Below are 18,671 nucleotides of genomic sequence, written 5' to 3'. Positions count from 1 at the left end.
CAGCTATTTGTAGAGAAGCGATAAGCCTCCTGGCTGGAGGAGGTAATGGCAAACCACTCCAAGAACCCCATGAACACAAACAGCATGAAAAGCACAAATACCTAAGTACAAATCTAACAAATATATACAAGATCTGTATGAGAAAAACTATAAAACTGATGAGTCAAAGCAAAGGACTAAATACAACTGACCTCTGAGCAATGCAGGAGCTAGTCCGTGTATAACTTATAGCTGGTCCTCTGTATCCACTGTTGCTCCACATTCACAAATTCAAGCAAACATGGATTGTGTTTAGTAATATATTATTTACTACGGAAATATATCCAAGTGTAAGTGGACACACACAGTTCAAACTCATGCTGTTCAAAGATTAACTGTAAACGGAAAGATATACCATGTTCTTGGATAGGAAGACAAATACCATTTGGGTGTCAATTCTTCTCAGCTTGATCTATAGATTCAAAGCAACCCAATCAAATTTCCAGGAAATTATTTTATGGTTATCAACAAACTGATTGTCAAGTTTATAGATCACTGACTTAAATGTAAAATGGAGAACTATATAATTACTAGAAGACAACATAATTAAAAAAAACCTAGATGACCTTGGGTATGGTGATGCCTTTTTAGATATAAGCTCAAATACACAAGCTGTGATAAAAATACTGATAAGGTGGGCTTCCTTAAAATTAAAAGTCATTGCTCTGTGAAAGACAACATCAAGAGAATTAGAAGATAAGTCACAGACTGGGAGAAAATATTAACAAAACATGTTATCTGATAAGGACTGCTATCCAAAATATACTGCTGCTGCTGGAAAACAACTCCACTGCAAAATGGGCCAAAGACCTTAATAGATACCTTATCAAAGAAGATATATAGATAGCAAATAAATATAAAAAGAAGCTCCATATCATATGTTACTAGGGAATTTCAAGTTAAAACAATGAGACATCACTATTAGAATGCCAAAATACAGAACATTGACAACACCTGCTGCTGCTGACAAAGATGTGGAGAACAGAAATTTTCATTTACTGCTGCTGGGAATGCAAAATGGTCTAGATGCTCTGGAAGACGGCCTGTAAGTTTTTTAACAAAACTAAATGTACGCTTTGAGCTTCCATTGCCAGGAGCCTGGATTCAATCTCTGGTTTGGGGAACTACGATCCTGCAAGCCTCAAGGTAGGCCAAAAAAAAACAAACAAAGAAACCTAAAGGTACTCTTACCACGTGTGCTCAGTCACTCAGTTATGTCCAACGCTTTGCAACCTGTTGGGCTGTAGCCCACCAGGCTTCTCTGTCCATAGGATATTTTAGGCAGGAATACCAGAGTGGGTGGCCATTTCCTCCTCCAGGGGATACTTCCAACCCAGGCATTGAAGCCTTCTCGTCTGCACTGTAGGTAGATTCTTTAATGCTGAGCCACAGAGCAAGCCCACTCCTACCATACCATCCAGCAATAATGCTCTTTGTTAATTTACTCATAGGAAATGAAAAATGTCTACACAAAAATCTGCACACTGGTGTTTACAGCATTTATTTTGTAGCTATAGCTATGTTTATAGCATAACTGCCCAAATGTGGAAGAATACAGGCTGTTCTTCAGAAGGTAAATGGATAATTAAATGGTGGTACATCCAGACAATGAAATGTCAAGAAAGAATGGTGTTATTAACCCATGAAAAGACATAGAGAAAGCTTAAATGCGTATTACTAAGTAAAAGAAGCCAATCTGAAAAGGGCACATATTGGATTATTGTCTAACTATACATTGTAGAAAAGGTAAAATAAAAAGGTAAAACAATAAATAGGTACGTGGTTGCCAGGGGTGGGGGAGGTAGAGAGAGATGAATAGGCAGAGCACCAAAGATTTTTAGGGCAGTAAAAACACTCTTTATGCTACTGTAGTGATGGGTATGTCATTATACATATGTCCAAACCAATAAAATATACAACACCAAGAGTAAACACTAATGTACACTATTAACTGTGGGTGATATTCATGTATCAGCACAGGTTTATCCTTGGTAAAAAATGTACCATTTTGGGGAGTGATGTTGGTGATGGGAGTTGGGGAGAGTTTCATGTGTGAGACGGGGTAAATGAGAAATCTCTCTCTTGATTCTGCTATAAATCTAAAATTTTTTTTTTAAAGATATAAACACATAGCGATCAATGCAAAGAAACAGAGGAAAACAACAGAATGGGAAAGACTAGAGATCTTTTCAAGAAAATTAGAGATACCAAGGGAACATTTCATGCAAAGATGGGCTCGATAAAGGACAAAAATGGTATGGACCTAACAGAAGCAGAAGATATTGAGATGGCAAGAATACACAGAAGAACTGTACAAAAAAGATCTTCACGACCCAGATAATCACGATGGTGTGATCACTCACCTAGAGCCAGACATCCTGGAATGTGAAGTCAAGTGAGCCTTAGAAAGCATCACTATGAACAAAGCTAGTGGAGGTTATAGAATTCCAGTTGAGCTGTTTCAAATCCTGAAAGACAATGCTGTGAAAGTGCTGCACTCAATATGCCAGCAAATCTGGGAAACTCAGCAGTGGCCACAGGACTAGAAAAGGTCAGTTTTCATTCCAATCCCAAAGAAAGGCAATGCCAAAGAATGCTCAAACTACCGCACAGTTGCACTCATCTCACACACTAGTAAAGAAATGCTCAAAATTCCCCAAGCCAGGCTTCAGCAATACGTGAACAGTGAACTTCCTGATGTTCAAGCTGGTTTTAGAAAAGGCAGAGGAACCAGAGATCAAATCTCCAACATCCGCTGGATCATCAAAAAAGCAAAAGAGTTCCTGAAAAACATCTATTTCTGCTTTATTGACTATGCCAAAGCCTTTGACTGTGTGGATCACAATAAACTGTGGAAAATTCTGAAAGAGATGGGCATACCAGACCACCTGACCTGCCTCTTGAAAAACCTGTATGCAGGTCAGGAAGCAACAGTTAGAACTGGACACGGAACAACAGACTGGTTCCAAATCAGGAAAGGAGTATGTCAAGGCTGTATATTGTCACCCTGCTTATTTAACTTATATGCAGAGTACATCATGAGAAATGCTGGGCAGGAAGAAGCACAAGCTGGAATCAAGATTGCCGGGAAAAATATCAATAACCTCAGATATGCAGATGACACCACCCTTATGGCAGAAAGTGAAGAGGAACTGAAAAGCCTCTTGATGAAAGTGAAACAGGAGAGTGAAAAAGTTGGCCTAAAGCTCAACATTCAGAAAACGAAGATCATGGCATCTGGTCCCATCACTTCATGGGAAACAGATGGGGAAACAGTGGAAACAGTGTCAGACTTTATTTTTTGGGGCTCCAAAATCACTGCAGATGGTGACTGCAGCCATGAAATTAAAAGACGCTTACTCCTTGTAAGGAAAGTTATGACCAACCTAGACAGCATATTAAAAAAGCAGAGACATTACTTTGCCAACAAAGGTCCATCTCGTCAAGGCTGTGGTTTTTCCAGTGGTCATATGTGGATGTTGGACTATAAAGAAAGCTCAGTGCAGAAGAATTGATGATTTTGAACTGTGGTGTTTGAGAAGACTCTTGAGAGTCCCTTGGACTGCAAGGAGATCCAACCAGTCCATCCTAAAGGAGATCAGTCCTGGGTGTTCACTGGAAGGACTGATGCTGAAGCTGAAACTCCAATCCTTTGGCCACCTGATACAAAGAGCTGACTCATTTGAAAAGACCCTGATGCTGGGAAAGATTGAGGGCAGGATGAGTAGGGGACGACAGAGGATTTGATGGTTGGATGGCATCACCAATTCGATGGACATGGGTTTGAGTGGACTCCGGGAGTTGGTGATGGACAGGGAGGCCTGGTGTGCTGCAGTTCATGGGGTCACAAAGAGTTGGACATGACTGAGCGACTGAACTGAACTGATATAAATTTAAATTATAAAAAGCCACACTATCTTTTGCAATGGTCATGCACTCGTTTTAGGAAAAAATAATAAATGCTAATTCTATTTTGGAAAATAAAGACTTAAAAAGATATCACTCTTGTGTTACTATTGGCACAAAGGACACACATGTAAGGTTATTAAAAGAAACTAGGGTTCATTTTTAAACATTAAATAAAGATTTAATCATATGTGCCCCCAGTTTTAGGAGCTACAGGTCCCTAATCTCTTAGAGATTATGGTCTAATGGCTATGGTGTTCAAAAAAACAAAAAGAAAGGATTAGCTGTACCCCAATGACCAGCTACTTTCAAGAAGAAAATGTTCTTGCTAACAGATAAAAAATATGTTTCAAAGCCAGACAACACAAAAGGCCATTTATTAATATACTAGAAATCCTTAAGGAATTTCTGCTAGACACAGGCATACTAAAATTATCTCATGAAACGCTTTAAGGGCTAATTTATAATTCTTGGCTATATCAAGAATAAACAAGTCACTCTTGAATCATTAAAGTCAGATGTCAATGATCACAACTTTAAGCATTATCTGACACTGTTAAGGTTATTAAAAGTCTAGAATTTCCAAAGCAACCTAAGAAGTCCTTTAGGAAATAGCATCATATGTTTCTTAGTGTGATGCATCAAAGAAAGATATCTCAGCCCTATGTAGAATTCCAGCCAAAAGTGTTTAAGTTGAATCTGACCAGGAATCAGACAAAATTTAGGAACATTCTGGGAAAAAAAACTTAAGAATTTTCAAAAAATGTGTCAAGAAAATATAAGGCTAGAGAACTATTATAGATTAAGGAAAGATAAAGAGACATATTTCATGCATAACAATAAATGCAAATGCACGATCCTTGACTGGATCCTAAACTGAAAGAACAAAGAAGCTGTAAGAGGGCATTACTAGGATAATAATGGAAATCTGCTTATAAACAAAATATTAAAAAGTAAGATTTTATCAATGTTTTATTTCCCAAAGGTGTTATTTATATTGTGGTTATGTGGAGAAAATGTTCTTAGGAGATATATGCTAAAAGATTCAAGAATGAAGTACATGGTGTCTGTAACTTTCCAATGGTTTAGCCAAAAAAAAAAAAGGTTGGGGAGAAATGTGGTAACCTCCTCCCCCAAAACTGGTATATCTAGATGAAAGTTATGTGGATGCTTCATAATATTATCCTTGTAACATTTCTGAAGGTTCAAAAAATTTTCAAAATGTTTAGAAATAAAGAAAACACTGGATGATTACTTCAGATTTGTGGTCACATATTTAACGTGAAATGCATGGTTTATGTTTTTCTACAGCCATGATCTACTTTTCTCGTCCAATTACAGAGAAGGCAGAGAGTTAGTTTAATCAAAGTTGAGGTTTGCCAAGAGAATAACATGGTGGGGTTTGATGAGATATGCAAAGGAATGAATATAAAAATGGACTGATATATAGGTAGGATAAGGAAGCACAGACGATAAAAGGCAATGACATTCAGTGAAAAAGTTATTTATTTAGATCAATGAAAATGAGTAGGAGTTCTTCAAAAAGGCAAGTGGGAATGATGAAGTATAAATAAAAACAAAGTTATAGTAACCTTTATTTTACCAAAAAAACAGAGATTCATTTATACTCATTTCACCTCAATTATTTCATTTATCATTGATGTGTTGGAACAACATAATTTTCAGACCAATATTTAAAGAACCTCACTGAGACACTCATGCTTCTAACATAATCTGAGCAGAAAAATAACCTCTAAGCTTTAGAGGTAATCTTTTCTTTGTAATTTGTAATAATGAGGGCATTTCAGATTAACTACATCTACATGCAAATATAAATTTTAGGATAGTGAGAGAAATTCCTGATTTATCTGGAACTTGGTCATCTCATCCCCTAACCTATCATAACTTAAAAAATGCAAATAAAAAAGATTATAAATAACCAAAAAGATGTTACAAACCCCTGCACTAAAATATACTGTTTTCTTTATAGGAGGAATACCTCCTGTTTACCCACAGATTCTATTCAACCTAACCAAAAACACAACTTAGACTAATTCTGCCATATGTTTTCCTGACTCACAACAAATTAGAAGTTGTAAACTGGAAATGCAAAATAAAATTATAAGCAGCAGGAGATACACTGGCAACAAAACATAAAACTGAAAGACTAAAATCAAGAAAAAATTTTAGAAAATCTCTAACATAGAAATGCTTCAAAAGTTCCTGAAGATAGCTCTTTAATAACAGAGAAAACTAGCTTTAAAATATTCTAAAGAATAAAAAGATAAAGGAAGAAACACTTCCTAGCTCATTCTATGAGGTCAGTATTACCCCAATACTAAAGCCAAAGACTCCAAAAGAAATGAAAGCTATATACCAATATTCTTTAGGAATACAGATGCAAAAAACTTCTGCAGAACACTAGCAAACTGAAGGGCTTTCCAGGTGGCACAGTAGTAAAGAAACTGCCTGCAAATGCAGGAGATGCAAAAGATGCAAGTTTGACCCCTGGGTTGGGAAGATCCCCTACATTAAGGAATGGCAACCTGCTTCAGTATTCTTGCCTGGAGACTCCTTGGACAGAGAAGCCTGGTGGGCTAAGAGTCAGACGCAACTGGGCACCCACACAGCAAATTGAATGCAACAGCATTAAAAAGATTATATACCATGAGGCAGTGGGATTTATCACAGGAATGCAAATGTGGTTCAACATAACAAAAAGATAATGCAACTCACATTAATAGAATGAAAGAAAAAATCCCACATGATTATATCAACTGACACAAAAAATCATTTCACAATATCCAACACCCTTTCACAATAAAAAATACTCTACAAACTAGGAATAAAATGTTTTATGGATTGACTTAGTCTCCCCAAAAGATATGTTGACGTCATAACCCCCAATGCCTTAGAAAGGGACCTTACTTGCAAACAAGACCACTACAATCAGCTAGGATAAGATGAGGTCATATAAGATGAGGGTGAGTCCTTAACCCAACAACTAGCATCTTTCTAAGAAGGCAGATACAGCCAGAACTCCAAAGACAGAATGGAGTAACATTATTACTTGTAAGCCAAGGAATATCAAGGATTGATAGACACCACCAGAAGCCAGAAAGAACCAAGAAAGGATTCTATCCAGTCTCTGAGGGAGCATGACCCAACTGACATCTTGATTTCAGATTTCCAGCCTTTAGGCTGTCAGCAAATACATTTCTATTGTTTTAAGCTACCCAGTTTGTGGGAGTTCATTCTGACAACTCCAGGAAACTAATACAGAAGGAAACTTCTATAACATGATAAAGAATATTTATGAAAAATTCAGAGCTAACATGATAATGGTGAAAGAAAGCTTTCCTCTAAAGTAAGGAATACCAACAATGCCTGCTTTCACCACAGCTATTCAATATTACACTGGAAGTTCAAGCCAGAGCAAGACACAGAAACAAAAGACAACCAAATTTCAAAAGAAGAAGTAAAGCTATCCCTATTCACAGTGGTATGACCTTATATACATAGAAAATCCCAAAGAATACACACCCACACCAAAAAAAAAAAAAAAAAACCTAATATGCTAATAAAAAAACTCAGCAAAAAACAGAATAATCTTAAAAGCAGTTGGGAATTGAGGGAGAGAGGGTAACACATCATATACAGAGGAATACTGGAAAGAAAAACAGATTTTTTGGTAAATATCATGCAGAAGATGAGGAGCAATCCAAAAAACTGAAAAGAAAAAAATCTAACAGCCTAGAAATAAAAGAACAAAGTTGGAGGACTAAACTTCCTGGTTTCAAAAATAACCCCAGAGATAAAATATTGAAAACAAACTGGTACAGACAAAAATGGGTAGGCATATAGATCAATGGAATATAAGTGGAAGAACTACTCACATTTATAGCCAAGTGATTTTCAAAAAGAATGTCAAGGTAATTCAATAAATGGTGCTTGGACAATGGATATGCACAAGCAAATGAATCAAGCTGGGATGCCTCCTTGTACCACACACAAAAATTAACTCAAAATGAATCACAGACCTAAATATAACAGGTAAAACCAAAAAAGCTCTTAGAAGAATATATAGGAATACATGTTTGTAATCTTGGCTTTGGCAAAGCTTTCTTAGATATGATACCATGTACACAGTAACCAAAAAAAAATTAGATTTCATCAAAATTTACAACTTTTGTGCTTCAAATGATACCAACAAGAAATTTGGGGGAAAAAAACTGCAAATCGTATTTGAAAGCAACTTGTTCACTGCAGATGGTGATTGTAGCCATGAAATTAAAAGATGTTTACTCCCTGGAAGGAAAGTTATGACCAACCTAGACAGCATATTAAAAAGCAGAGACATTACTTTGCCAACAACGGTCTTTCTAGTCAAGGTTATGGTTTTTCCAGTGGTCATGTATGGATGTGAGAGTTGGACTATAAAGAAAGCTGAGCGCCGAAGAATTGATGCTTTTGAACTGTGGTGTTGGAGAAAACTCTTGAGAGTCCCTTAGACTACCAGGAGATCCAACCAGTCCATCCTAAAGGAGATCAGTCCTTGGTGTTCACTGGAAGGACTGATGCTGAAGCTGAAACTCCAATCCTTTGGCCACCTGATGCGAAGAGCTGACTCATTTGAAAAGACCCTGATGCTGGGAAAGATTGAGGGCAGGAGGAGATGGTGACAACAGAGGATGAGATGGTTGGATGGCATCACTGACTCAATGGACACGGGTTTGGGTGAACTCCGGGAGTTGGTGATGGACAGGGAAGCCTGGCATGCTACAGTTCATGGGGTTGCAAAGAGTTGGACACCACTGAGCGACTGAACTGAACTGTATCTAGAGTATATAAAGAACTCTTCAACTCAACACTAAGATAAACAACTGAACTTAAAAATGGCAAAGTATATGAAAAGATGTCTTTCCAAAGATATACAAATGGCCAATAAACAACTGAAAATTCCTCAAAGGGTTAAACATAGGGGCTTCCTTAGTGGCTCATATGGTAAAGAATCTGCCTGCAATGCCGGAGACCCGGGTTAGATCCCTGGATCAGGAAGATGCCCTGGAGAAGGAAATGGCAACCCACTCCTTCCATGGATAGAGGAGCCTCATGGGCTACAGTCCACAGGGTCGCAAAGAGTCAGACATGACTGAGCGATTAACACATACGTACCCTATGATCTAGAAATTCTGCTCCTAGGTATGTATACTCGAAGGAGGGAAAAATGTGTCCACACAAAAAACTGGTACATAAGTGTTCACTGCAGCAACATTCAGAGTTGTCAAAAAGTGGCAATCAACACAAATTCGCATCAATGGAACATTATTCAACAATAAAAATGCATGGGGATTCCCTGGTGGCTCAGTGGTAGAGTCTGTCTGCCAATGCAGAAGAAATGAATTCAGGGCTTGATCTGGGAAAACTCCACATGCTGCTGAGTTAGCCCATGCACCACAACCATTGAGCCTGTGCTCTAGGACCTGGGAGCTGCAACTACAAAGACCACGTCTGCAACTACTAAAGCCTGCGTGCCCTAGAGCCAGTTCTCAGGAACAAGACAAGCCACTACAATGAGAAGCCCACGCCCTACATCTACAGAGTAATGCGCACAGCAACAAAGACCCCGCACAGCCAAAAATAAATAAAAATTATTTTAAAAAATGAAGTACTGAGAGATGCTAACGTGGATGCTATAAAACACTATGTTAAAGCAAAGAAGAAGACCAGAATAGGTAAATCTATAGAGTCAGAAAGTTAAGGGATGATGAGTATGGAGAATGGGGAACTGACTGCTTAATGGATGGGGTTTACTTTGGAAGTGATGAAAATGCTCTAAAATTGAATGTGCTGATGCTTGCACAACTCTGTGAACATACAAATATACCACTGGACTGTACAATTTAAATGGGTAGAGTGTAGATTATGTGAATTATATTTTTATAAAGCTGTTTTCTAAGAGGATTATAACTTAAGAAAACCTTTCAAAAATAAGGATAATTACTTATTTAAAGTAAAAATTATGAACATATCCTATGATACTTAAAACATATTGTAAATTTAAAGTGTACAATAGAAAAAGGGATTGGAAGGTTAAATGTACTGTTCCAAGGTTCTTAAGGTACACATTATGCTGGTGTAATGTTGTCTAAAGATGAATTGTGATTAAAGATATGTATTTAAAATTCGAGAGTACCACTTAAAATAACCCTAACAGATAAACATTGTAACTGGATGCTGGCGTTAAAATAAGAGAAAAAAGTTTTCAGCTTATCCAAAAGAAAGCAAAAACAGAAAAGGAATAATGTTCACACTAGACAAAAAATAAATAAAAACAAGACAGAAGATTTAAAACCAATTAGATTGATAATTACATAAAAAGCCAATGATCTAATAAATACTCCACTTAGAAGAGTGGATTGTCAGACTCAGTCCATGAGAAACTCCATTAAATAAGAAGATACAATTAAAAGGATTAAAAAAACATACTTCATAGAAAAAAAGAAAGAAAATGCAGTTTGCTACATTAATTTTAGATTAAGTAGGCTTCAAAACAAGGAGAATGCATCATAAGATACTATTTCATAAAAAAAGACATAAACCTAAATATATGTGAAACTAAAGAAATTACAAAACACATAACGCAAAAGCTAACACAACTCAAAGGAGAAACAGACAAGTTATCAATCATGATTAAAGATTTTAACAGTACTCAATTAAAAAAAACAAGTCAACAAGAAAATCAGTAAGGACAGATAAGATTTGACCAATATTCTCAAAGAACTTGACCTGACATTGGATGAATCTTTCATCCGATAGCTTAATAAACATTTTGATCAAGGTCCCAAGGAACACTCTTCAAAACAGACCACATTCTGGGCTATAAATAACAAGTCTCAATAAAGTTACACTGAAGTCAAACTGTTTTCAACTGCAACAAAATTAAACTATAAATGAATAACAAAGTTATCTGGAAAACATCTGAAATAAAAATTAATGTGTTAAATTAAAAAGTCAAAAGGGAAATAAATTACAAAGTATCCTGAACTGAATGAAAATGGAAACAGCATTAAGACCTTGGTGTACAGCTAAAATAATATTTACAGGAAAATTTAAAATGCTAAACAGTATAGAAGACTGGACAAAATCATTAATCTAGGTTTATACCTTAAGAAACTATAAAAAAAATCGAAAGCAAAAAGAAGTAAAGAAGAAGTAGAATTCACTGAGTTTAGAAATGGACAAAAGAGAAAAAAAAAAATCAATAAAATCAAAAGCTGGTTCTTTGAAAAGATCAATAAAATGGACAAACTTCTAACAAGAAGGAAAAATGAAATTAGTAATGCCAAAAACAAAAGAAGAGGCATCAAAAGTATGATATGGAATTTTATACACCACCTTATAGCAACTTGAATGAAAAGGATAAACTCCCTGAAAGACACAGTCAATGCTTACTGAATAAATTGAAAATCTGTACAGTCCTATATCCATTAAAGAAATTTAATCTATAGTTAAAAGCCTCCTCACAAAATTCCAGGTCCAGATAGTTTCGCTGGTGAATTCTCCAAAATTTAATAAAGAACTATTACCATTCTATACAATCTTTTCCAGAAAACAGACTCAGTCTGTGATGCCAGCTTTACCCTGATACCAAAACCAGATATAAGGCACTGCTGCTGCTGCATCACTTCAGTCATGTCCGACTCTGTGCGACCCCATAGACGGCAGCCCATCAGGCTCCCTCGTCCCTGGGATTCTCCAGGCAAGAACACTGGAGTGGGTTGCCATTTCCTTCTCCAATGCAGGAAAGTGAAAAGTGAAAGTGAAGTCGCTCAGTCGTGTCCGACCCTCAGCGACCCCATGGACTGCAGCCTTCCAGGCTCCTCCGTCCATGGGATTTTCTAGGCACTGCTAGAAAACTATAAGTTGTTAATTCTTAGAATGCAGAATCCTTCACATTTTAGCAAACTGGGTCCAGCAATAACACATAGACCAAGTGGTATTTATCCCAGGAATCTCAGGTTAATTTAACATTTAAAAATCAATTAATGTAATTTCACCATTTACACTGAAGTAAAAATGAGCTTTCTAGATAAGACATTCGCCTAACTTTTTTATTAAAAAAAAAAAAAAAGCTTATCAAAAGAGGTCATTAAGAATAAATAGAGCTATAATGAAATTAGCTCATGTTTTCAAACCATTAAATTTTGTAGTCTATTCAGATCACTACAGTTTCATGGTTAACTTGTATTCATTTTAAATGCACATAAACATAATATTCTGCCTATATTCCTCAACTGTGACTAGTCCAACAGATTCATTGGATGAAACAGACGTAAGAGCAGGCTTGTTTTTAAAACAGTGAGGATATCTACACACGCCTTACAAATACAACTCAAACCATATAAACCATATTAAGCTAGTGCTCCTGAATAAATAATAACATCACAAACAAGCTACCTCCTGTGCATTCATAAATATTGCTATGAATTTTAAAAGGAAAAATTCATGTGTAAAATGAGTTAAAAAATAGTATCAGTCTTAAACATTTTGAAAACATTCAAACTACTACCTTAAATCATACCTATGATTAAATAGTAGCATAAATTTTAAATCAAATGTCTTGCAATGGTAACTTCTATCCTACCTGTATCTTCAATAAATTCCACACATTTTTCAACAAACAGTGGTATAGGCTTCTCAGCTGTAACCAGATCCTGGAGGGGCATCCCAAAGTAATTACTTTCCCAATTTCTACGTGTTGGTGGATTGAAGTTCTTAGTTTTCTTTTTCTGCTATAAGAAAAAATATTTAAGTTAAAACTATTTTAATTAATTCCCTTTAAAATAACATTAGTATCAAGCAATATAAATACACAATTTGTATCAAAAGAAATATCTAAAAGTTACATCCAACCTAATGTCCATCAATATGGCATTCAATAAATAAATTCTGCTATAAACAGCAACTTGACCAAGAGAAACAGATGAAAGTGAACAGACAAAAAATGGCTGAACAGAAGAAACTGTTCTCTTTGGAAAATAAGAGAAAACTGGATAGGCAGGAAAATTAGAAAAGATCATTTTTCAATGCCAATGAAAAGGAAAAACAAGGAGTAAGCATCACACAATTCACAGTTCAAGTGTGGTATGTTAATTGCTGCATTTGTTATTTGGTCTTTGACAAGTTCCAAGTGAGATTTTTGTGCATAGCTATACTAGTAAGCATAACATAGTTTTATTTATTGATTATATAATGAAGCTATGCAACTCCATGAGTGTCTATAGTTTCATCATTTATGCCTTATTTCCCCATTTTCTTCCATACTATCTATTGAATATTTCTTAAACATTAAGATATTTTTTATAAAAGAAAGTAACATCCCAGTGGGAAATGAGATGTTAATTTAGTCTATTAAAAACATTTTACTAGGCACCCAAAAAGGTAATTTTTATTAGCAATGAACAAAACATTTTCACAATAGTAAAAAGTTACATAAGGATTTTCAAAGTTTAACTTCAATCTTGCACTGGGAGAAAATAGCTTCTTAACCAGGGAATGAACATTTCAAAAACTAAGGAAATACTGCCTGAAATTCAACCCTTAAGGAGATTCTGAGTCAGTCTTCCTTAAGTAGGGTGTATTTATATTTGTCATGAGTATTTTAACTGACTTACAAATCAGATAAAAACATGCTATTTCTAATCAGAAAAATGTGTGTGTGTGGGGGGGGGGGGGGCAGAAAGGGAGCACAGGCTGAGGTTTCAACACTTAAAGCAACAGCCCTCATTTTAATTTCCGATTCTTCCCATCGGAATCTCTCCTTTGGATGGACTGACCTTTCAATATTCTTTCAAGTTCCGAGTTACGCAATTTCCCTGGTGGCTCAGACGGTAAAGAATCCAACTACAATGCAGGAGACCCAGGTTTGATCCCTGGGTCGGGAACATCCCTTGGAGGAAAAAACAGCAACCCACTCCAGTATTCTTGCTGGAGAACTTCACGGACAGAGGAGCCTGGTGGACTAAGGTCCATGGGGTTGCAAAGAGTCAGACACAACTGAGCAACTAACAGTCAATTAAATCCTTTCTTTCATTTCAATTTGAGGCTGCTCTACCTAGCAACATCCAGAGTTCATGAAATCCAACTTTTAAATTTTCATATACCATCACTCTGGTGATACAGCTTACACACAGTATAACTAGGTGTTTGGAATGTCACCATCAAAGCACTGGAGTACTTGACCTGGCTCAAGACCTAGCCCATCAAGTCAAGTAGTGTGGATTCTTTCTACTCCTTAGACGATCCTTCCACTAACCACCACCACCAAAACAAAACAATGTGCAAGAAAGCAGAAATGAGCTGAGGTAGGGATACAGTGGTTGGGTTGTCGTCTTTCTTAGGAGGAGCATTAAGATGCTTTCTAGTCTGCAAACTACTAGAAGCACCATTTGATTAGAAAAGTAAAAACTAAGGCAATGATGGGTGTTTTGTTTAGAATGATAATACAAGTGGTGAAAAAAGACTACATTTAAGCAGATTAATGATAACAGCAATGCCTAGCCTTTGGTAGCAGCAACAGAAATAAAAGATCTTAATCTGAAATGTCAACTAAAGGAAAAAGTTGTAAGAAAAGTAAGTAGCTAGTCCTAACTGCTCCAATCAACTCTTAAGAAATTTGCTTTTCATACTACCCTTTAGGAACCAATCTAAATTCTGAACACTTTACTAAAATTGGGGTTAGATTTCTCTGGGTTATGCTGAGGGGATATCTCCCAAGGTCCATAAATGTACAAAGGCAAGTTACTCAATTCTGCAGATTCAACACCACTAATCTGAGGGAATGAAAGGCTAGGTGGCTTATAGCATGGAATTTCTGGCAAACTCTAAAGGGATAATTTACTAACATTTAACCGCCTTGACAATCGAGTTACAGGTCACACACACTGTAGGGGAAAAAATGCATAAAAAACTTACGAGACTACCAATTTTTCTACTAATTTAAACTGCTACAAAATAAAATTCTGTGTAGGAAAGCTGTTTTGAATTAGACACTCCTATATTAGCTTTTATGATGAAGAAAAATGTCTGTGACTTTTTTCTGTAAGTGACAGATCTTTTATTTATTTAGGCTGCATTTGGTCTTTTTCTCTAGTTGCTGCGAACGGGAACTACTCTCCAGTTGTGGTGCAAGGAATTCTCATTGCAGAGGCGTCTCTTGTTGCAGAGTACAGGCTCTAGGTACTGAAGCTCTAGGCTTCAGTAGTTGTAGTGCATAAGATTAGTTGCTCCACAGAATGTGGGATATTTCTAAACCAGGGATCAAACCCATGTCTCCTGCATTGTCATGCAGAGTCTTCACCATTGAGCCACCAGGGAAGCTCTATAAACTGACAGTTCTTAGGAACAAAAATCGCGTCAGAGAGTTCTTTAAAAATGTGAATTTTGAAAAACTACATAATTCTAATATACAACCCTTAGTTAAGAGTTGCTAATCTATAGCTTCAAATTTATACCAATTTAAAATAATTTATATACTATAAAATCTATTTCATAAATTAAACTGTCTAAGGCTAGATGATGACAACTTCTATTGCCATCAAGGTTTTCTGAAATGCAAGAAAAAAGATGGGGCATATGGTTATTTGGTCATTTATATCTATAGCTTTTGACCAATCATTAGTCAGAAGTGGCAGCCCCCAATTAAATAATTGTGTTAGTAAGAAAACAAATCTGATTTATGATAATTCAACTTCTGATTCATCATTACATATAAATCTTAATTTCTGCTCAAATACAAATACCCATGGTCTTTTTTTCTGGCCACTTAGGTAAATCTCATGTCTGCAAAAGCATATCTAGTAAAACAAACATTCCATTTCACAAATAATATGAACAATGTTACTAATTAAGTGTCTAGCAGATATTAAAAACTATCATTAGAGTAAGTAAACACAAAAAGGTATATAAATAGCTCTTTACAGAACTGGCTCTTCCCCTTCAGCAGTATCAGCAACACAACAAAGGAGAAAAACTAAGCAACATCCTGAAGTAAATACTATAATCAATAACACTGAAAAAAACACAATACCTCAATTCACAGGTAATCAACCAACTGAAGAAAACTTTGGTAGCAAGAAACAGTGGAGGTAGTTTTCAAAGAATAAATCTAGGAAACAAGAAATTTTGGACTTCTCTATTGTCTTTAAGATGGGATTCTTGAAATAAAAGATGAAAGAAGAAATGAGACAACCATAGGTAAGATGTAAAGAAAGTAAAGAAAAAACCCATTAAAGAAATGAATACCCTCTTTGGTAAAACACTCAATGATTCAAAATATCAGAATAAAGTGGAAAAGATCATCAGAGTCCTCTTTTCAACTATATCATTTCTCTGACACACACCAAAAACCACTTTTGCTCCCATTTTAAAAAGAAGTCTTCATCTTCCTCTCCCTGTGAGTAACTGCTCCAGAATGAGAATTCCTTTTCGTAGAACAAACTCATTGGAAAAGACCCTGATGGCAGAAGGAGACTGAGGGCAGAAGAAGGGGTAACAGAGGATGAGATGGTTGGATGGCCTCATCAACTCAACGCACATGAGTTTGAGCAAACTTTGGGAGATGGTGAAGGACAGGGAAGCCTGGTGTGCTGCAGTCCATGGGGTTACAAAGAGTCAGACATGACTGAGCAACTCAACAATAAACTCCACATAAATCACCTATACTAGTTGTCTCTAATCCCTCTCTCTCCATTCCCTTTTATATGTACTCAAATTAATCTTTTGCTCAGATGATAAAGAATCCGCCTGCAATGCGGGAGGACCCTGGGTTGAGAAGATCCCCTGGAGAAGGGAACAGCTACCCACTTCAGTATTCTGGCCTGGAGAATTCTATGGACAGAGGACGCTGGCAGGCTACAGTCCATGGGGTCGCAAAGAGTCGGACACACCTGAGCGACTTTGACTTCACTTCAAGTTAATCACTTTCATCACTTCACTAAATCTGCTCTTACTAATATTATAAATGATCGTTCTGCAATAGTCAGTTTTCAGCTCTCCTCTTAACCTTTCAACAGTTATTCTCTTGAACAGACTTCAGGAGACTACCTTTGTTATCTCACTTGTCCTCCCCTTATTAGTCTCCTTTGCTGGTCCCTCTTGGCAACCTTGTAATACTGGCAACACCCCAGGCCTCAGTCCCTGTCTTTTTTTCCTCAATATCTATAATCACCCTCTTGGTAATGTCACCCATATGCTGATAACCCAAATCAATACCTCTAGCTCAGCTCTTTCTCTTGATCTCTAGACTCATTTGGAACATTCTACCTGACATTTTCACTTGAATGTCTGAGACATTTCCTAACATGTGCAAAACTGAACTCCTAATGATGTATTTCCTTAAAATGCACTCCATGTTTAGCCTTCTATATACATCTCAGTTGCTGACAATTCCATCCTTTCAGTTGCCAGACTAAAATCTTGGAGTCATCTTTGATACCTCTTGTTTTCTCACATCCTACTTTCAAATGTATGATACAGCAATTACCCACATCTTAACCATCTTATTGTGTTGACTGCCTAATCAATCCTCCCTGCTTCTACCATCATTCCTTACAAACCATTCTCAATAAAGCAACCAGGATAATGACTCCACAAATAATGGCCTTTAAGGGCATATACAATCTTGCATGCCTTGAACTCTGCCTCTTTTTATTCCGACCTTATTTCCCTGTACCTTCTCCTTCATTTTACTTCCTTTCCTCCAACTACATGGCTTACTTGCTTTTTCAGCATGCAACATATGCTCCTAATTTTACATCTGTTCCCTCTACCTTCTCAATGAGGCCTACACTATTAAAAACTGACTATTAAAAATTGTAATCTATGGCCTGTCTCCTGCCCAGAACTTCCAATTCCTCTTACACTGCTTTTCCTATCCACAACACTATATGATTTTCTCATGTATCATCATCATATGCCTGCTACAATTTAAGCTCCACACAAGGGCAGGGATTTTTATCTGCTTTGTTCATTAATATACTTTAATGACCTGGAATACTGTTCGTAAAGAAGAGAAAGGTACAAAGTCAAGGTACAAGTCAAGGTCTCTTCTGAAATAATGAATTTAACTTGCAGACAGAATAATCTCATCATGCACCAAGGAAGATAAACAAAAAATAGGAATAAACCATCAAGTTACAGATATGCTGCAGACTTGGAAAGCTTCAGAAATCTTAAAAAGCATTTAGGTAGAAGAAACCAATGACCAACAATGGTGAAAAAATATCAGGCTAGCCTCAAAGGTCTCATGAAAACCTAAAAAGTCAGAAAACTCATTTCTATAGGAAATGAGAAAAAGATTTGTCAAGGATTCTTTACTTAGTGTGTCATCCAAATTATGGGTAATAAGCAACTCTAAAAGGAACTATAAAGTTCTCAAATACATAATAATTAATATTTAAATAATAGCACTCTCAAACTGCTTTCTTACAAATCCTAATCACATAATGAAACATCATTGGGTGGAGAACAGGGGACACAGGAATAAATTAGGAGTTTAGGATTTATATATATATATTTATTAGTATATATAAAGTAGGTAACCAACAGGGAGCTACTGCATAGCACAGGGAACTATTCTCAGTACTTTGTAATAAGCTACAAGATAAAAGAGTATGAAAAATATATATATACACACACATACATAATATCTGAATCACTTTGCT

At 36.3% G+C, this 18,671-nt stretch overlaps 1 protein-coding gene across 2 annotated transcripts in view; it reads right to left on the bottom strand.

The window, feature by feature from the left end:
• ARHGAP5 (Rho GTPase activating protein 5) overlaps positions 1–18,671 on the bottom strand; it is a 65,956-nt gene that overhangs the window by 24,815 nt on the left and 22,470 nt on the right. The window contains exon 2 of one of the 2 annotated variants that reach the window (XM_070775422.1): positions 12,593–12,740. In XM_070775422.1, coding sequence (XP_070631523.1) covers positions 12,593–12,740 — 148 coding nt within the window. The remainder of the gene's footprint in view (positions 1–12,592; positions 12,741–18,671) is intronic. The other variant, XM_070775423.1, reaches the window with a different exon arrangement.

Source organism: Bos indicus, chromosome 21 (genome assembly GCF_029378745.1).
Source record: "Bos indicus isolate NIAB-ARS_2022 breed Sahiwal x Tharparkar chromosome 21, NIAB-ARS_B.indTharparkar_mat_pri_1.0, whole genome shotgun sequence".
Classification (NCBI taxonomy): domain Eukaryota; kingdom Metazoa; phylum Chordata; class Mammalia; order Artiodactyla; family Bovidae; genus Bos; species Bos indicus.
This window is presented reverse-complemented; position numbering and strand designations above follow the sequence as displayed.